This window comes from Alligator mississippiensis, chromosome 6 (genome assembly GCF_030867095.1).
Source record: "Alligator mississippiensis isolate rAllMis1 chromosome 6, rAllMis1, whole genome shotgun sequence".
Lineage (NCBI taxonomy): Eukaryota > Metazoa > Chordata > Crocodylia > Alligatoridae > Alligator > Alligator mississippiensis.
Window position 1 is genome coordinate 45,647,556 of NC_081829.1, and position 14,421 is coordinate 45,661,976.

Genomic DNA, 14,421 nt, shown 5'->3' on the forward strand with positions numbered 1-14,421 from the left:
TACTCTATTACTTTTCTATAGTAAAAAACAAGCGAAAATTAAGACCTGGCATTTTCCAAGGGATGCCTTGAGTTTATCCAGGTGCACCTCTAGTCTAATAAAGGTTCTAGGTAGTAAACCACAGTGCAGTTTAAGAACTTCAGTATATTTGCTCTAAATTAAAACTGACCAAAGTAAAACAGACATCTTGTGGACTTAAATTTTACAAAACATTGCTAGCTTTTGTCTAGAAAAGTTATCAGAGTAGAAAACTTCCTATCAGCACATTGCTTAAGGGATAGTAGCAATTATGCAAAGACCAACCCACTAAATGTATGTATTCCCTCTGATAATGTCGCTGATGTGTTGCTCTCTACTAATGCCACATACAATATAGGCTGTGAACAGAGGATACAGTACCATTGCAATAAAGTTTTACGGGCCTGCCACTTCAGTTAATTCCTACGCACTGAGGCTGGAGTCTTGTCCTAGCCCAGACACACACACACACACACCCCTACATGTGTGTGCACTTGCAAAGTGAACAACAGTTTGGTAATTTTCATAGATTTCATAGACATTAGGGCTAGAAGGGACCTTGCAAGTGTGGCAGGCCAGTAGGGGGTGCTGCACTGAGCTGTCCAACCACCTTCCAGGCTCTGAGTGCCTCCCTGGGGTGCCTCACGTTTGACCAACCCCCTTCCTGGAGCACATCCGCAAGCCTGGGGGTACTGCCACCACCACCCAGTGTCTGGATTGTTTCTAGGTCCTGTGCCCCCTGGGGTACACAGGCCTAGTAGTCCTTGAGGATACTTGACCCACTGCAAGAACTTGGGATGCCTCTCTTAGTCTGAAGCACAAATAGTGGTCTCCCTTAGTCAGCTGGACCAAGGGAACCCCAAGGCATAATCTAGGCCTGCTCCCAATAAGTCTCCCATACTAGGTTCAGAGAAAAACGTTATTGATTACAAGGAGTAGGTTTGGAGTAGGGTACAGGGTACAGCAATATCAGAGAAATACCTTAGAGCAAACAGGGTGACTGGGTAGCCTTGGATCACACATCTGTGTTACTGAAAGCCATATATCTAGTTAGATCTCAAGTAGCTGACTCACAAGTATCATCCAGAGCTTTCCTATGGAGGCAGGCAGTTCATAGTGTGTCCATGTGTGTAACGTTCCCACTTCTCTGATGGTGGGCTTTTTCTGGGTCCCCACCAAGTTAGGCCTCCCCTCAACTCACCTGCCACGACTTTGATGGTAACAAATTGGATAGGAGGGATTCAGTGGTTGTGAATACAGAGGTCCCACTTGTGGTTACCCCCGGATCTGAGAGCAGTTGATGAAGGGGGGTCCACCTCCCCTATACCCCCAGCCACACGTCAGTCGTTTGTATTGAGGTGATGAATTATGTTGCCGGAGTCCAGTCTGATCCAGGTTCTTTCAGGGGTAATCCTGACAACACTACCTGGACTCATCTGATCTGGCCAAATAGCCTCTGGTTACTAGGGGTTAACATCTGAGTTAAGCCCCGATGGAAGGACTCCAGGTGTCTGGATCCTGCTGCTTCCTTCCCACAAAATAAGAATAAAAAAAGAAAAGAAACAATGAGGAGCCTATACCCAAAAAGGGTTCCTCCTATTCTGGCTAATGTCCTTGTTAGCCAGTAAGCGTCTCTCCCAGGTTTTTACAAATGGTGGGTTATTCCTGGGTCAAGGCTTGGTTCCCTGCCTCAGCTTCCCAAAGCCTATTCAACTCTGTATGTATTGAGCTCCTGTGGTTCTGACACCTCTCCGCCTTGGTGTGTCAAACTTGCCTCTGCCTCGGGCACAGGTCGCCCAGAGGCAAGCTCTACTCTCCGCTCCCCAGAAGTCTGGGTTGCTTTTAAATCTCCCACGGTGGCACCGGGGGCTGATTTCATCAGCCTGGCACCACCCAGCTTGATTGACAGTTGGCTTTTAAAATGCAGCGGCAGTGCAGTCACAACGCTTCCTGCTCCAGGGGTGAGTTTTTCATTTTATTGTGAGCTTGTTCAGCCCACTAGGGATTCTGGGGATTGCTTGTGGGGTCTCTCAGGCCCCTTTCATTACAATGCATTCAGAGCGAGAGAGAGTGAGAGAGAGAGAGAGAGAGTGAGTGAGCTGCAGATGCTCAGCTGCTGCTCTCAGTTTCTTCATCATGGTTGCTAGCCCTCCTCCTGGGCAGTCTTTAACACATATAGACCTTTTGACCTTACTCTGGGGGGTCCAATGGAGACTAGCTGAAGTTGGCTACAAGCCAATTAATTGGAAATGCATCACTGGTTGCCAGGCAGACAGACAGTGACATTTGCCTCCCCTTCCAGTCATGATGCCATTGCTTAGAACAATAGGAAGTTTAAGCCCCCACCCAGATGTGTGAGGGCAATCACATAGGCAAAGGGACCTCTCTCACTTACTTCAATGAGCTGCTTATCCACCAGAGGGATAGACAGGTAAAGAAGGAGAGATAGGAAAAACAACAAAAACTAGTGAAGGAGACCTGGATGAGGCTGGGATGGAAATCCTCCACAGCGAGATCACTGGGTCCAGCCCCTGTAAGACCAGGGCAAGATTATGAGGATTCAGAGAAGGTCAATAAAGTCAAAACTCACTGAAGCTTAGACTAAATAGAGGAAATACTATAATTCAACTGTAACAACTGATACCATTTTTTTTAAATTAGGAGTCATCACTACCCAAACAACTAAGACACTATTCAGCAGAACAAAAAGTATACGTGCCATTTAGACCACTGCTATGATTAATATAAAAGAATTACAAAAAACACTAAATCTAAAAACAATCTGGATTTTAAACAGACTGACATTCATTTTCTGATGCAACACCCTCCTAATCATGTCCTAGTACTGCATATTTCAAAAAAGATTTTCTATTGACATTAGGGAGGAACTTTCAGCCAGGCCAGGAAGGAAATATCAAACATGCTCAGGCCCAGCCTCACCATTTCTTATTTTCTATATATACTCCAATCTATTCTCTTCAGTTTCAGCCTGCTATCTTTAATTACTGACAGCCCCATGTAAGACCTGGAAGAATAGTGTCATGCAAAAATACTGAAATCCAATCAGTACTATTACTGAAATACAAAAATGTTGAAAAACATTAAACTTTTCTGCTACTGAGGTATTACATCACTTATAAGGGTAAATGAAAAGTGCAAAAGAAAAATTCTAAATAACATTATGATTTAAAAGTTGATTTTGTTTTAAAAAAAATTCATACAGAATTAAAAGTTTGTGCCAGCAAACTCACTTGGGCCCTTAAAATAAAGGAAACACTTAATTATACCAGTATTTTACCATTTGTCCCTAACTTGTGAATTTCGGGCATTTATACACGTGCTCTGGGAGTAGGGAGGGGGCACTTTAATTAAGAGTGGTTCCAAAAACCACTCTAATTAAAGCGCCCGGAGCATCTTATGTATCAGCATCCCCGTGCTTAAAAATGGTAGCAAGGGCACTTTAACTAAAGCTTGTTGAACTAAAGTTTTAGTTAAAGTGTCCCTCTCACCATTTTTAAGCATGGGGACACTGATACACAAGATGCAGGAGTCTGCTCTGAGGCGCTGCAATCACAGTACAATCAAAGTAGCCTCACTGCTCGTATATAAACACACTTACATTCTACCGATTACCATCCAGAAAAATCTAGTTTACCATTGCTATATTCACCTGTACTATAAAGAAGTAGCATGAAGACGCTCTCAGTTCTGATTCAAGCTACTATAGCAGATGCATATAAGAGTTTTCCTCTCCAAAAGGTTAAAAGGTCATGTGCCATCAAGGCTTGTTCACTAAATATCATACCTCTCACAGTGACACGACAAGAATCTTGCACCTGGTTATACAGCCATACAACCTCTTAATGAAGTAGGTGACACCTTGGGGCACAGGCGTCATACATGATAGAGCTATAAATGTCACCCTGCCAGGTGATATAAACGACACCCTTCAACTAGTTCATTTTCTCTAATGCCATAACAGCTGAGCTCTAGAGTCAAAAGGAAGTGCAGGAGTATACATCACCTGGGGGTAGAAAAAACAGTACAGCAAGAAATCAACTGCTTTTTCACCATCATGAAATTGCCTATGCAGAGCAACAGAACTAGGACAAGTTAACATTCACGCAAGAGATAACAGCAAAAATTTACTCAGGAGATAACAGAGGAACACTGCTAGATTTGTGAAGAGAGCTGCCTTCGCAAAACCTGCCCTCTACACCACTGTTTACCAAATATGTAGCAAACATGTAAGTATTTGCTAATTCCAGCCTGACCTGAACACTGCAACCCTATACATTTTTTGGACAAACTCATCATGGATGCATTTGATTGAGAACATCTGTCATGGAGTACCCCAAAATTTTTTGAAATTACCGCACAAAGAGCAGTCGGCCCTGTTCTTCCTGCCATACCTTGATAGTAATAGAATAGATATGCATAAATATTGTGGGAAGCTGCCCTGATCTTATTATAATGACTACCTGCCTTGTGGTTGTGGCCTTATGGGCCAATCACATGGCTCCATACCTCCCCTACACCATGTCCCATGCCTTGCAGATGGCATCCTTACCAATGTTCAACCAACTACTGAAACAGCCCTTCACTGGGCCTTCTGACACCTTGGTGCCTTGCATAAGATCAAGGGGTCTGGCAACCTGAGTGGAGCTGAGAGAGACCAAGGGGTTCGAAGGCCTGGAGTGGGGCCTCAGTCCCACTCCAGGCCTTCGAACCCCTTGGTCTCTCTCTCAGCTCCACTCAGGTTGCCAGACCCCTTGATCTCATGCAACCACTCCCTAAGAGACCAGGCCCCTCAGACTCTCTCTTGGCCCGTAGGCTACGCCAGCCCCTTCTGGTCCTTTGTCCTGGACCCATCTTGTTCTCCCCTTTTCCAAACGCTCTCCAGGCCCTCGGGTCTCATCTTCCTGGGCCTCATTATGAGGCTCAGGCCTCACTCACAGGGTTTCTCCCCAGGCCTCTGGACCAATGCAGTCCTGTTCTTCCCTGGCCCGTCACTGGGCCTCTGGAGCCCACTATGGTCCACACAGTCTTCCATACCAAGTGCTTTTCTGTCGGGGTGTGCTCCCCTAGCCTTCCCCCTGTATAGGGTAGGCCACAAGGCAATGGGAGCTGAGGCTTTCCGGCACCTCGCCTTTCCCTGGAGTGGCACATACATGACATTTCATGGAGGTTGCATTGACACAGGCAGCCCCATTATGCTAACCAGCTCCAGTAGGATGCAGTTGCAGGTCTTACCCAGGACTAGACTTCAGGCATACCTGATCTTACATGCCCCTCTCTGGGCTCCCCCTAGATGTCCTGCACAACCCTCCTTGGCTGCTAACTACCAGGCCCCTGGACCTGGCTCCATCTCCACTCCAAGTCCTCCATCTCTGGGCCCCAGCTCACTCTCGGACCCCTGTCCTTGATCCCACCTTCTCAGACAGACTAGCACCAGCTGTCATCATCTTGGGCTTCCCACCACTTGACCCCTCCCTCTCAGCTGTGACACCCCTACAGGGACCTTGGGCCTCCCCTAGGCCCTGGACCCATCTCCAGGCCAATTGAGACTCCAGGCTCCTGGTTTTGGTGGTCTCTCGCAGTGGGCTACTTCACCCTTCGGCCCTTCCTGGGCCCTGGCCCCAGCTTGGACCAGTCAAGGTTCCCAGGGTCAGTCCTCAAGCAGCCAGCCCTCTCTTCTCTATGGATTCACTCTCTTGGGCCCCTCCATAGATCATTCCCTCTCTCTCTAGGCTCACCCAGAGCTCCCAATAGATCTTTCTTACCACAGCCCCCTTTTCCTTCTCTGAGATCATCTGTGCCCCTCAATAGGACCCCATGCTCTGCTACACTCATTGAGTTCACGCAGGCACTTCCATAGATCTCTCATAAATCCAACCCTTCTCTTAAAGCTTGCCTAGCTCCTTAACAGGCCCACTAACTCTCGGTCCCTCTTCCAGGTCGCTAGACCCTTATGCACTCAGTCCTTCACTCTCCTGGCCTCTCACTAGGCCACTGTGTACACAGTTCTCCCTCTGGACTGGCCTGGCATCTCACTTGGCCCCTGTGGACTCAGCCTCCTTCTCAGGGCTCATCTGACCTCTCAACAGGCCCAGGCACTCAGTCTCTTTCTCAGGGCTCTAGACCCCACACTGGGTACCCAGGAACCTCATCCATCCCCTTAGTTCCTACCCAAACCCCGTATGTCATTCTTGCTGGCATTCAGGAGCTGCAGCCCTCCTGCTGGGTGATGTTCCTTCACCAGCTACCAAGATGTTATTGCCAACTCTGCTTTCAGGCTCTGGGCTTATACCCTCTCTAGGCCCAGCCCTCCTCTAATCAGGGGTCTCCCTTGTAACCAAGTGACTCTCTTGATCAGGCCTAGCATCACCTGCCAGCCCCTGAGTCAGCTGACCCTCCAGTTAGGCCTCACCCCCACCTGCTGGTGGCTCAGCAGCTTGTCTGACCTCTTAGAGTAACAGGCACACCAAGTGCCCTGCCACAACATCATAGCCCAAAATAGATGATCCCAAATATATTAGTTCCTTTTGCAACGTGGATGTGTAATGGTGACCCCCTGGACTGCTATAGGGCTTTGGGGAAAAACAAGATACAGATAATGCAATGAATATAAATTGAAAAACCAATATAATTCTTAAATGAATATTGGGTGATATCAGGCCACCATTTTATCTTTTCTAGAATAAGATAGAATGCATTGACCAAAAAGAAACTGTAATTTCGATATTACTTTACTGGGTGAAGGACAAAACAAACACCTTAAATGGGGTCTCACAGAGGATTGGATCCAGTACTAAAAGTGTCTTTTATTAGTTAAATAACTGTCGTTATCGTTCAAAATTAAGGTTAATGTACTGCCACCTGGAGGGGTTCTGGTTTAAAACATAATTTTAGAAATAGTTTGTTTGGGAATCTTTGGACATCAACAATAACACATCAATACAAAAATAGCTGGCATTTGTCACTGGCCAAAACTCATCTTATAATTACTTCCACACAGAAGATGAAGCCTGGCAGAAAGCTTTCAGGGATGGCCTGATTTGTTAACAGAAAAACAATCCCGAAATCATGACCTCAGGTAAGCAACTTCAGGTGCAAAGGTATCACCTTGCTCCTCATACAAGACAAAACTCCCTGCTAATAAATGAAGGGAAACTTATTCCATGACTCTCACAATCTAAGATCCACCTCTGTCACCTCAAACCACCATAAGCCCCCCAAATCCTCTTCACAACCTTGGAAGAAAAGTAAATAATGTGAGAAGGAAACCAGCCAACTCACTGATTTCTCCTGGTCTCTCTAAAGCAGACCCAGAAATACTCTTTATACTGCAAGTTCACATGAGTCCATCAAACATATCATCGAGGATCTAGGTCACTGTTCAGACCAATCTGCACATCTGCCCAAGGTTGCCCACTTAAACATATTTTGATCTTGGGTGGTTTTAATGACTTCCTGGTGGACAATGTATAGGGTTCTGCCATTGCAGACTGTCATTACCAGGCATCCGGGTTTTCTGTTTCCGACGGAAAAATGAAGAAAAAACAGTTTTACCCTTTACTGGAGGAAAGCACGGATTTCTCATTTGAATGGAGAGACCCATGGGTTTTATAGTTTTGCAAAGAGCTCTCTGCAGGCTGGCAGAGTTCCAGCCTGCAGGGGACTGGGAGGGAGCGGGAGGAGGACAGTCAGGCGGGGGGGTGTTATGTGCATATATATGCACATAGCTGCCCCACAGCCTGGAGAGCAGCTCCTGCAGGTAAGTAGGTGGGGACTGAGGTTCCCATAGGGAGGGAAGGATTCGGGCAGGGCTGGAGCTGCTGCCCAGCGAGGTGGTACATGAGGCTTGGGGCCCAGGGCCACAATGCACAGCTGCAGAGCCCAGCAGGAAGCGAGACGGGGCCACAGGCAGCATTTCCAGGAGGTAGGCGAGGTGGAGCCAGCTCCCCCCTGCTGCACACACTCCTGGAGGGGGTAAGTGGGGCCCATGCACCCCCAGATCTGTGCATGGGGTGGAGGTGGGGGCAGGCTGTCTGCTTCAGGCTTGGACTCCCTGCCCTGCTGCCATGCAGCAGGTGTGACCCGGCACTGAAGGGAACAGTGGGACTGCACAGAAAGCTGCTTGCTGCTGCGAGCCTATGCTGACATGGCAAGGTATCCCCTGCCTGCATGGCAGCAACAGGGGCAGTGGTGCAGGATTGTGTCCCTTGCTGCTGCCGCACATACAAGGGATGCCTCACCAGGGCAGCACAGAGCTCACAGTGGCAAGCAGTTTTCCCCCCTCACTCCCCCCACCAAGTCCATGCCCCAACACAGGAAAGATCTGTATGGTTTATTACACACACACACACACACACACACACACACACACACACACACACACACACACACACACACCCCCCTTCCAGGGCAAGGAACCTGTGTCCACAGCCCCCTGAGCCTGGCAGGAGGCAGCAGCTGCTGCAGTGGAACAGAGCCTGGCTCCCCGCCACCCCACTGTTCCCTGCAGCACCAGGTCATACCCACTGGGCTATGGAGGCCCTGGAGGAGGGCAGCAGGGTGGGAACCTGAGCCTTATTTCAGTGTTATATTTGGGCTCTTCTACACATGCAGGTAAAGGCACGATAGGATCCAGTGCTCAATCCACACAAACATACCTCCTGCCATGCCACACACACACAGCCAGAGACATGACTGTGAGACTGGGCATTAGCTCCCATTGTGCCTTGCTGCCCCCTGCACCAGCAATAAGCAAGGTGCTGCCAGGCACAGGGCTGCACCACAGTCCCTGCGGCTGAGAGATAGTAGCATCTATGGTCGCCCAGCTGCAGAAATGCATAGAGCCCCCACAGCTAGGGGATCACAGCCATTACTGTCTCCTAGCCCCAGGGGTATGTGGTGTGCTCCCAGCTGCAGGGGCATACCACACATCCCTGGGACTCCGAGACTGCAGCTGTGCCTCATGGCTGCCATGACACGGTGTCCCACAGCTGCCGGGTGTTGCGGAGATGCTGATACATGAGATGCTCCAGCTGCTTTCATTAGAGCAGCTCTTAGAGCTGTGTAAAAATACCTGAAGGAACTACAACCAGCACAGGTTCCTTACCTTGGACTGTTCTACATTGTTTTTAACACAATGTAACAATTCCAGTGGCGTTAAATACAAGGTAGCGCTAAATATAGACAAAGACTATTGTGTTTAATGCTGTCTGCCAGTAGTGGCTGAGATCATCTGGTAATGTTAAATACAACATTTGTTTTGTAAAAATGTTCAGTTGTTCACAGTAAACTAATCTTTCTCACTCCTCAAGCTCTTCATTTTAAATGTATTCATGACACCATTATTTCTCAATCATTTGCCTATCATGGCAGGAAAAAACAGTTATGAGAAATCTTTTAACAGCAAGACCTCTGGGTTGCTTTGTTATAAGTGGAAGAAGGTGTGGGGCAGGGGAAGATCTGTATGGTTTATTATAAGTTATGGACACTGAATATTTTTCCAAACAAAATATATAAAAGCAAAGGTTTAGCAAAGTTGGCTAGTAAGGATTAAACTATTAAAAGGAAAAAAAAAAACAACACTGAAAGATAAGCCCAAGGTCACATTCTACATAATAAGATTAAAAAGTTTTTGTTTACTGTGCTACTGTAAAACTAGACGATGTCAGCCTTGAGTAGCAATTATAAAGGTCACAGTGCAATGTCAGACTTTTAACCCTCATTGATGTGTGACCATCACATGCATAACGGGGAAAAAAAAGCTAATTCTTGCCAGCTTCTACCTGATTAAGCACAACTAAGCAAATCTAAATAAAACATTTTTGTCAGGGGGGACAAAAAAGGAGGACAATTAAGCTAAGGTGTCTTAAGCACCCAGGCATTGCTTTGTGGTTAGGTTTAATATGTTGGAAAGTCTGTTGTAAAGGAGTTATATTACTACCCTAAGCTTAAAGCAAGCTCACAAAGGTATGGTAATTATTTGGAGAACCACTATAGGTTCTCTCTCATATTCCTGCCAATTATAACTTGTTTCCAAAGTCAAGTTTTTAAGATAAAAAAAAAAAAATACAGGCCACATGTGTTACAGTTACTAGTTCAGTGACACAGGAATCAGAAGGCTCTTTGATTATAGGTTCCCCAGTTTCAAATATGCCTGTAACAGGATAATTAGTATGAAAGGCCACAATAAGAAAAAACCTGAAGTCATGCTTTACATTTGTTTAAGAGCCAGATGTTCTTCCCTTATAAATCCAATCAAGGGTAAGTGCTATGATTTACTATATGAGAACAAGCCATACAGCTCAAATTGTAAGAGATTAATTTTACATACTGTCTGCAATACTGACATAGTCAGTCTGTTCCTGCCATGAGGATCTGTCTTTAAGGCATCAATTTTCTGTTATTAAAATAAAAGGGACAACACTGATGCCTGGATGCCATTCAAATACGGAGGATGAACAACTGTAGAAAGTGTAAGAAAAAAGCTAAGGCATAACTTTAAAAGGATATTTTAAAGACGAAATATCCATAAAGGAAGAAAAACTAGTCAATCCACACAGTTAGACCACAACCATGTATTTCTAATCAAAGAAGTTAAATCACATTAGTGTTACTCTTTCAGTGCAAGAAAAAAAGAAAATAACCTCAAAGGATAGGGTGGGGGGTGGGGAATAATAATAATGCATGGAAACACAAGAGCTATTTAGCAGGTTAAGGAAAGTTTTATACATATATTTGAATACTTTACACTTAGCTAGGTGTCCAAGGAAATCAAAGGCTTTACAAATATTCAAATTCACCAACAAGACACATTTTTTAGAAAAACCTCAGGATGATGCTGAAGACTCAGAATTTGGACAACTTTTAATCTTGCAAGAAACAGAAAGTCTATTCGAGCTACAGAAGGTACACAAGGCCCTATCTTGTAAAAGGTCATTTCAACTGAACACCACACAAATCTGCTGGACTAGGCTTTGCATTATATCACTGTTGATCATCAAGTTTAGTCAAGAAAAAAGGGGCTGTCTTGTGGGGGGGAGGGGAAGAGAGGGCGTGCACACACGCACACACACTTTTTTTGAAACAGGCTTTTCCTATTTCCACTTCTGAGAAATCAGATCTATCAACCATACAATGGTTTACGGTTTTATAAACCTATTTAATTCGAGGTGGGGGAAGAAGGGTTTAACCTCCTTCTGCACACCAAAGTTCAAAACAGAAATTATATTTTCAATGTCCTGAAATGGAAGAGAGTCAGCTTCCTACCACAGAGCAGCCTATCCTTAGCAGCAACACCCTTTTTTTTCCTTTTAAAAATCATTTAACAAAAAAAGATGAAAAACATTTCAATACAATTTGGCTAAGCAACAGATCTCAACACCTACTGTTTAGGCCTAGTTAGGGAACCAAAAATAGCTGTGCCACAAACATATTTGGTATAGCCCCCCAACATACTGATCCAGGAGCAGGAACATGTCCAAAGCGCCTATACGGTCACTGTTTTCTGGATGTTTCTGAAAACTTAAGGTAAGGCACCTAACAGACGTTCACTTTAAAATGTGTTAAGAACCAATCCTCAATCCCACCCACCATACCATGACACAGTTACATGGCAGGACACACAATTTTGGGATCATGGATTAGATCCCAATCATGTATTACTTGCTGGATAGCAGGAGTCTAGGCTCCTCTTGCAGCAGCAAAAGGAAACCAAATCAGCTGATTGTCTCTTCGGGCTCAGAACCAAACTGGTCCCTGGCCCCACCTGACAATCAGCTCAGTGCACAGGGAGCACTGGGAGATGTATGAACCCTGTGTGTCCTGCCCAGCTCAGTAATACAGATGCAGTTCAGTATCATGCTGAGTAAACATAACAGGGATGATAGAATCACTAAAAAATTTCAAAAAGCACCTAAAATGCTAAAGATAGTTGAATTATAAAAATAAAAAGAGGCATTATTGATATTTATCCCATTTAAGGTTGGAAAAAAAAATCAATAAAAGATTAAGCATTAAAACACATACAAAAAGTAACATTAATATCTAAATTCAGTAAATTAGAAGAAAAAAAACACCTTGTAATAAATTTGTTCTTTCAGCTTCAAGCCCTGAGTACCAACATACTTTTCTTATGACACAGGGAGAGACACAAATAATCAGTTTCCATAAATATGACACCACACTTTATTATGCAGACCCTTACAGCAAGGAATTTTATTAAGTCCATGTACTACTACTCTCATTGTTTGCATTCAAACTGTGTATAAACATGCATCTAAACTGAACCACATGACAGTAAATTTTCCTGCTCAAAAGCCCATGTACAACTCCTATGCACTAATGGATATTAAAGACCTGTATCAGATTAGTCAGACCAGTGGACATGGGAAAGCAAAGCAGAGTTCCTTACTTCTGAAAGTTTCTACTAGTTTGTGTAGAATCTCTCAAATGTGTATCATATATGTATTTTAGCAAAAGCTGTAAATAAACTCATACTACTACCACCACTGTCTATGCATTTACTAACATGCAACAAACACCCTATTTTACTTTTAAGAATCTTCATAAAATAAGTTTTAAAGAGATGCATAGTTTTGCATGGGATCTCTTTTGGATTGCCATACAATACTGACAGATTAACACTAACATCCACATAGCTTCTTGCATCCTGAAAAATATCAAAGTGCTTTTTTAAAAAAATGTATCATTCACTACAGAAAGTAAGCAGTTATCTCTGGCACAGTTATTTAAGACAGGAAAATAGTAACATCCAGTTGAAACTGCTCAAAGGAACATGGCTAGAGCCACAGAGTCACTTTTCATAAAACTGCATATTCATCCTCAGAACTCAAACTGAGGGATTGATCCAGTACTGACTGTAAGAAAACTGCTACATGTAATCCCAGTACTACTTCAAGCACACAAGCCTTTCCAAGATGATTCTTATTCAAAACAGTGATCACCTTCTTTGATATAAATACATCACTGCTGTAGATGATACTATGGTTGCAACTTCTATACCTGTTTTAATATTTAGATGCTACATAACTGTACAGAGCATGTGATTCTCAAACAGGGTGCTAGGGCACCCTGAGATGCCACTGGATACTTTGAAGGGTGCCCTGAAATATGAGGAGATAAGTAGATAAACCCAGGATCAGGCTTGTCCCTGCCCAAATGATCCTCTAGTCTAATACCCAGCCCCTCTGCAAGGAGCTAAACACTGTAATGCATAGTTTTTGAAATTCGGAGCCACTCAACTCACAAGAATTATGCAGTGCCTCAAGTCTAATAACCCCTGCTCTAGAGTAATGTATCACTTGCCACTCACAGAAATTCTCAAACTAAAGGAGGAGGAAGGACATATGCATGCCATGAACTCCAGAAATAAATATCTGACAGAAAAAGGACAAGAAGTTTCTGGGCTGCTGTTGAAACTTAAATGAAGCAAAGTTGGCCCAGAGCAGTGTTTATGAACTCTCCCCATTAGTTATATTTTCAGACCAGAAACACCCATAAATTCTAATATACAGTAAATCACCTATATGTACTTCAGCACTGGAGTCTCAGATCAAAGACAGCAATTTCCTTTTCAGATATCAGTCTGTTCTGTAGGCATTTCTCTCTCAAACTCTAGACACACTAAACCTTGTCCTGGTCATGTGCTGGAGTTAGTGTCCAAAACTGTCCTATTACCTTGAAAACTTCCTAAAGTCAAATTAAAATATAGGTAAAAGGGGAGTATCTTTACCAGGCTGGAGAAACCTGCCCTGAGGAAGAGTAATGATAAGTTGAGACTTCTTCACCCTCTTACTTTGAGGTTAACCCCTTACCTTCCCTCTCTTGGATTTAAGGTTGAAGGGGGTTAGAGTATTAGCATCAGACTGGAAGAGAGAAGGTACTTTAAAGATTCCATGCACCACCACACAGTAACTAGAACATAACTAGTTCAGTACCAGTCTCTTTTTTGGTGGGTACGGGGAGTGAAAGAGTACGTACATCAACATATTTCTTTCAGGCCAGTAGTTGAAATTAGAGTACCTATGCCAACATTTAAGACAATTTGTTTTACTGTTTCCTCATTATTGTTGTGAGAATTTCTATTATTAAATTAACACTAGCTCTTGAATAAGTTTAATAATTGATCATATCAAATACTTGTAGAAATCATATACTTACTATACTGTTCATTTCTGAAGACTCATAACTTCCACATGGATGGACACTCCCAATAGGCTCCAAGCCTTCTTCATCCCACATATAGGTTCCATCAGAACTATCGGATGGAGAAAGCTCAGAAGAGGAGCCAGCTCTGTAATTCATATCTGGAGACATTAAGTTGGTCCCAGAAGTATGCTTTGTGCTTTGATTTTTATCATTTGCTGC

The 14,421-nt window shown here is 44.2% G+C and overlaps 1 protein-coding gene across 13 annotated transcripts in view; it reads right to left on the bottom strand.

The window, feature by feature from the left end:
- Window positions 1-14,421, bottom strand: part of CCSER2 (coiled-coil serine rich protein 2) — a 139,340-nt gene that overhangs the window by 98,567 nt on the left and 26,352 nt on the right. For 10 of the 13 annotated variants that reach the window (XM_014601688.3, XM_006272384.4, XM_059729837.1 and 7 more), the window contains one exon: window positions 14,215-14,420. In XM_014601688.3, coding sequence (XP_014457174.1) covers window positions 14,215-14,420 — 206 coding nt within the window. The remainder of the gene's footprint in view (window positions 1-14,214; window position 14,421) is intronic. The other 3 variants (XM_014601689.3, XM_014601690.3, XM_059729834.1) reach the window with 1 other exon arrangement.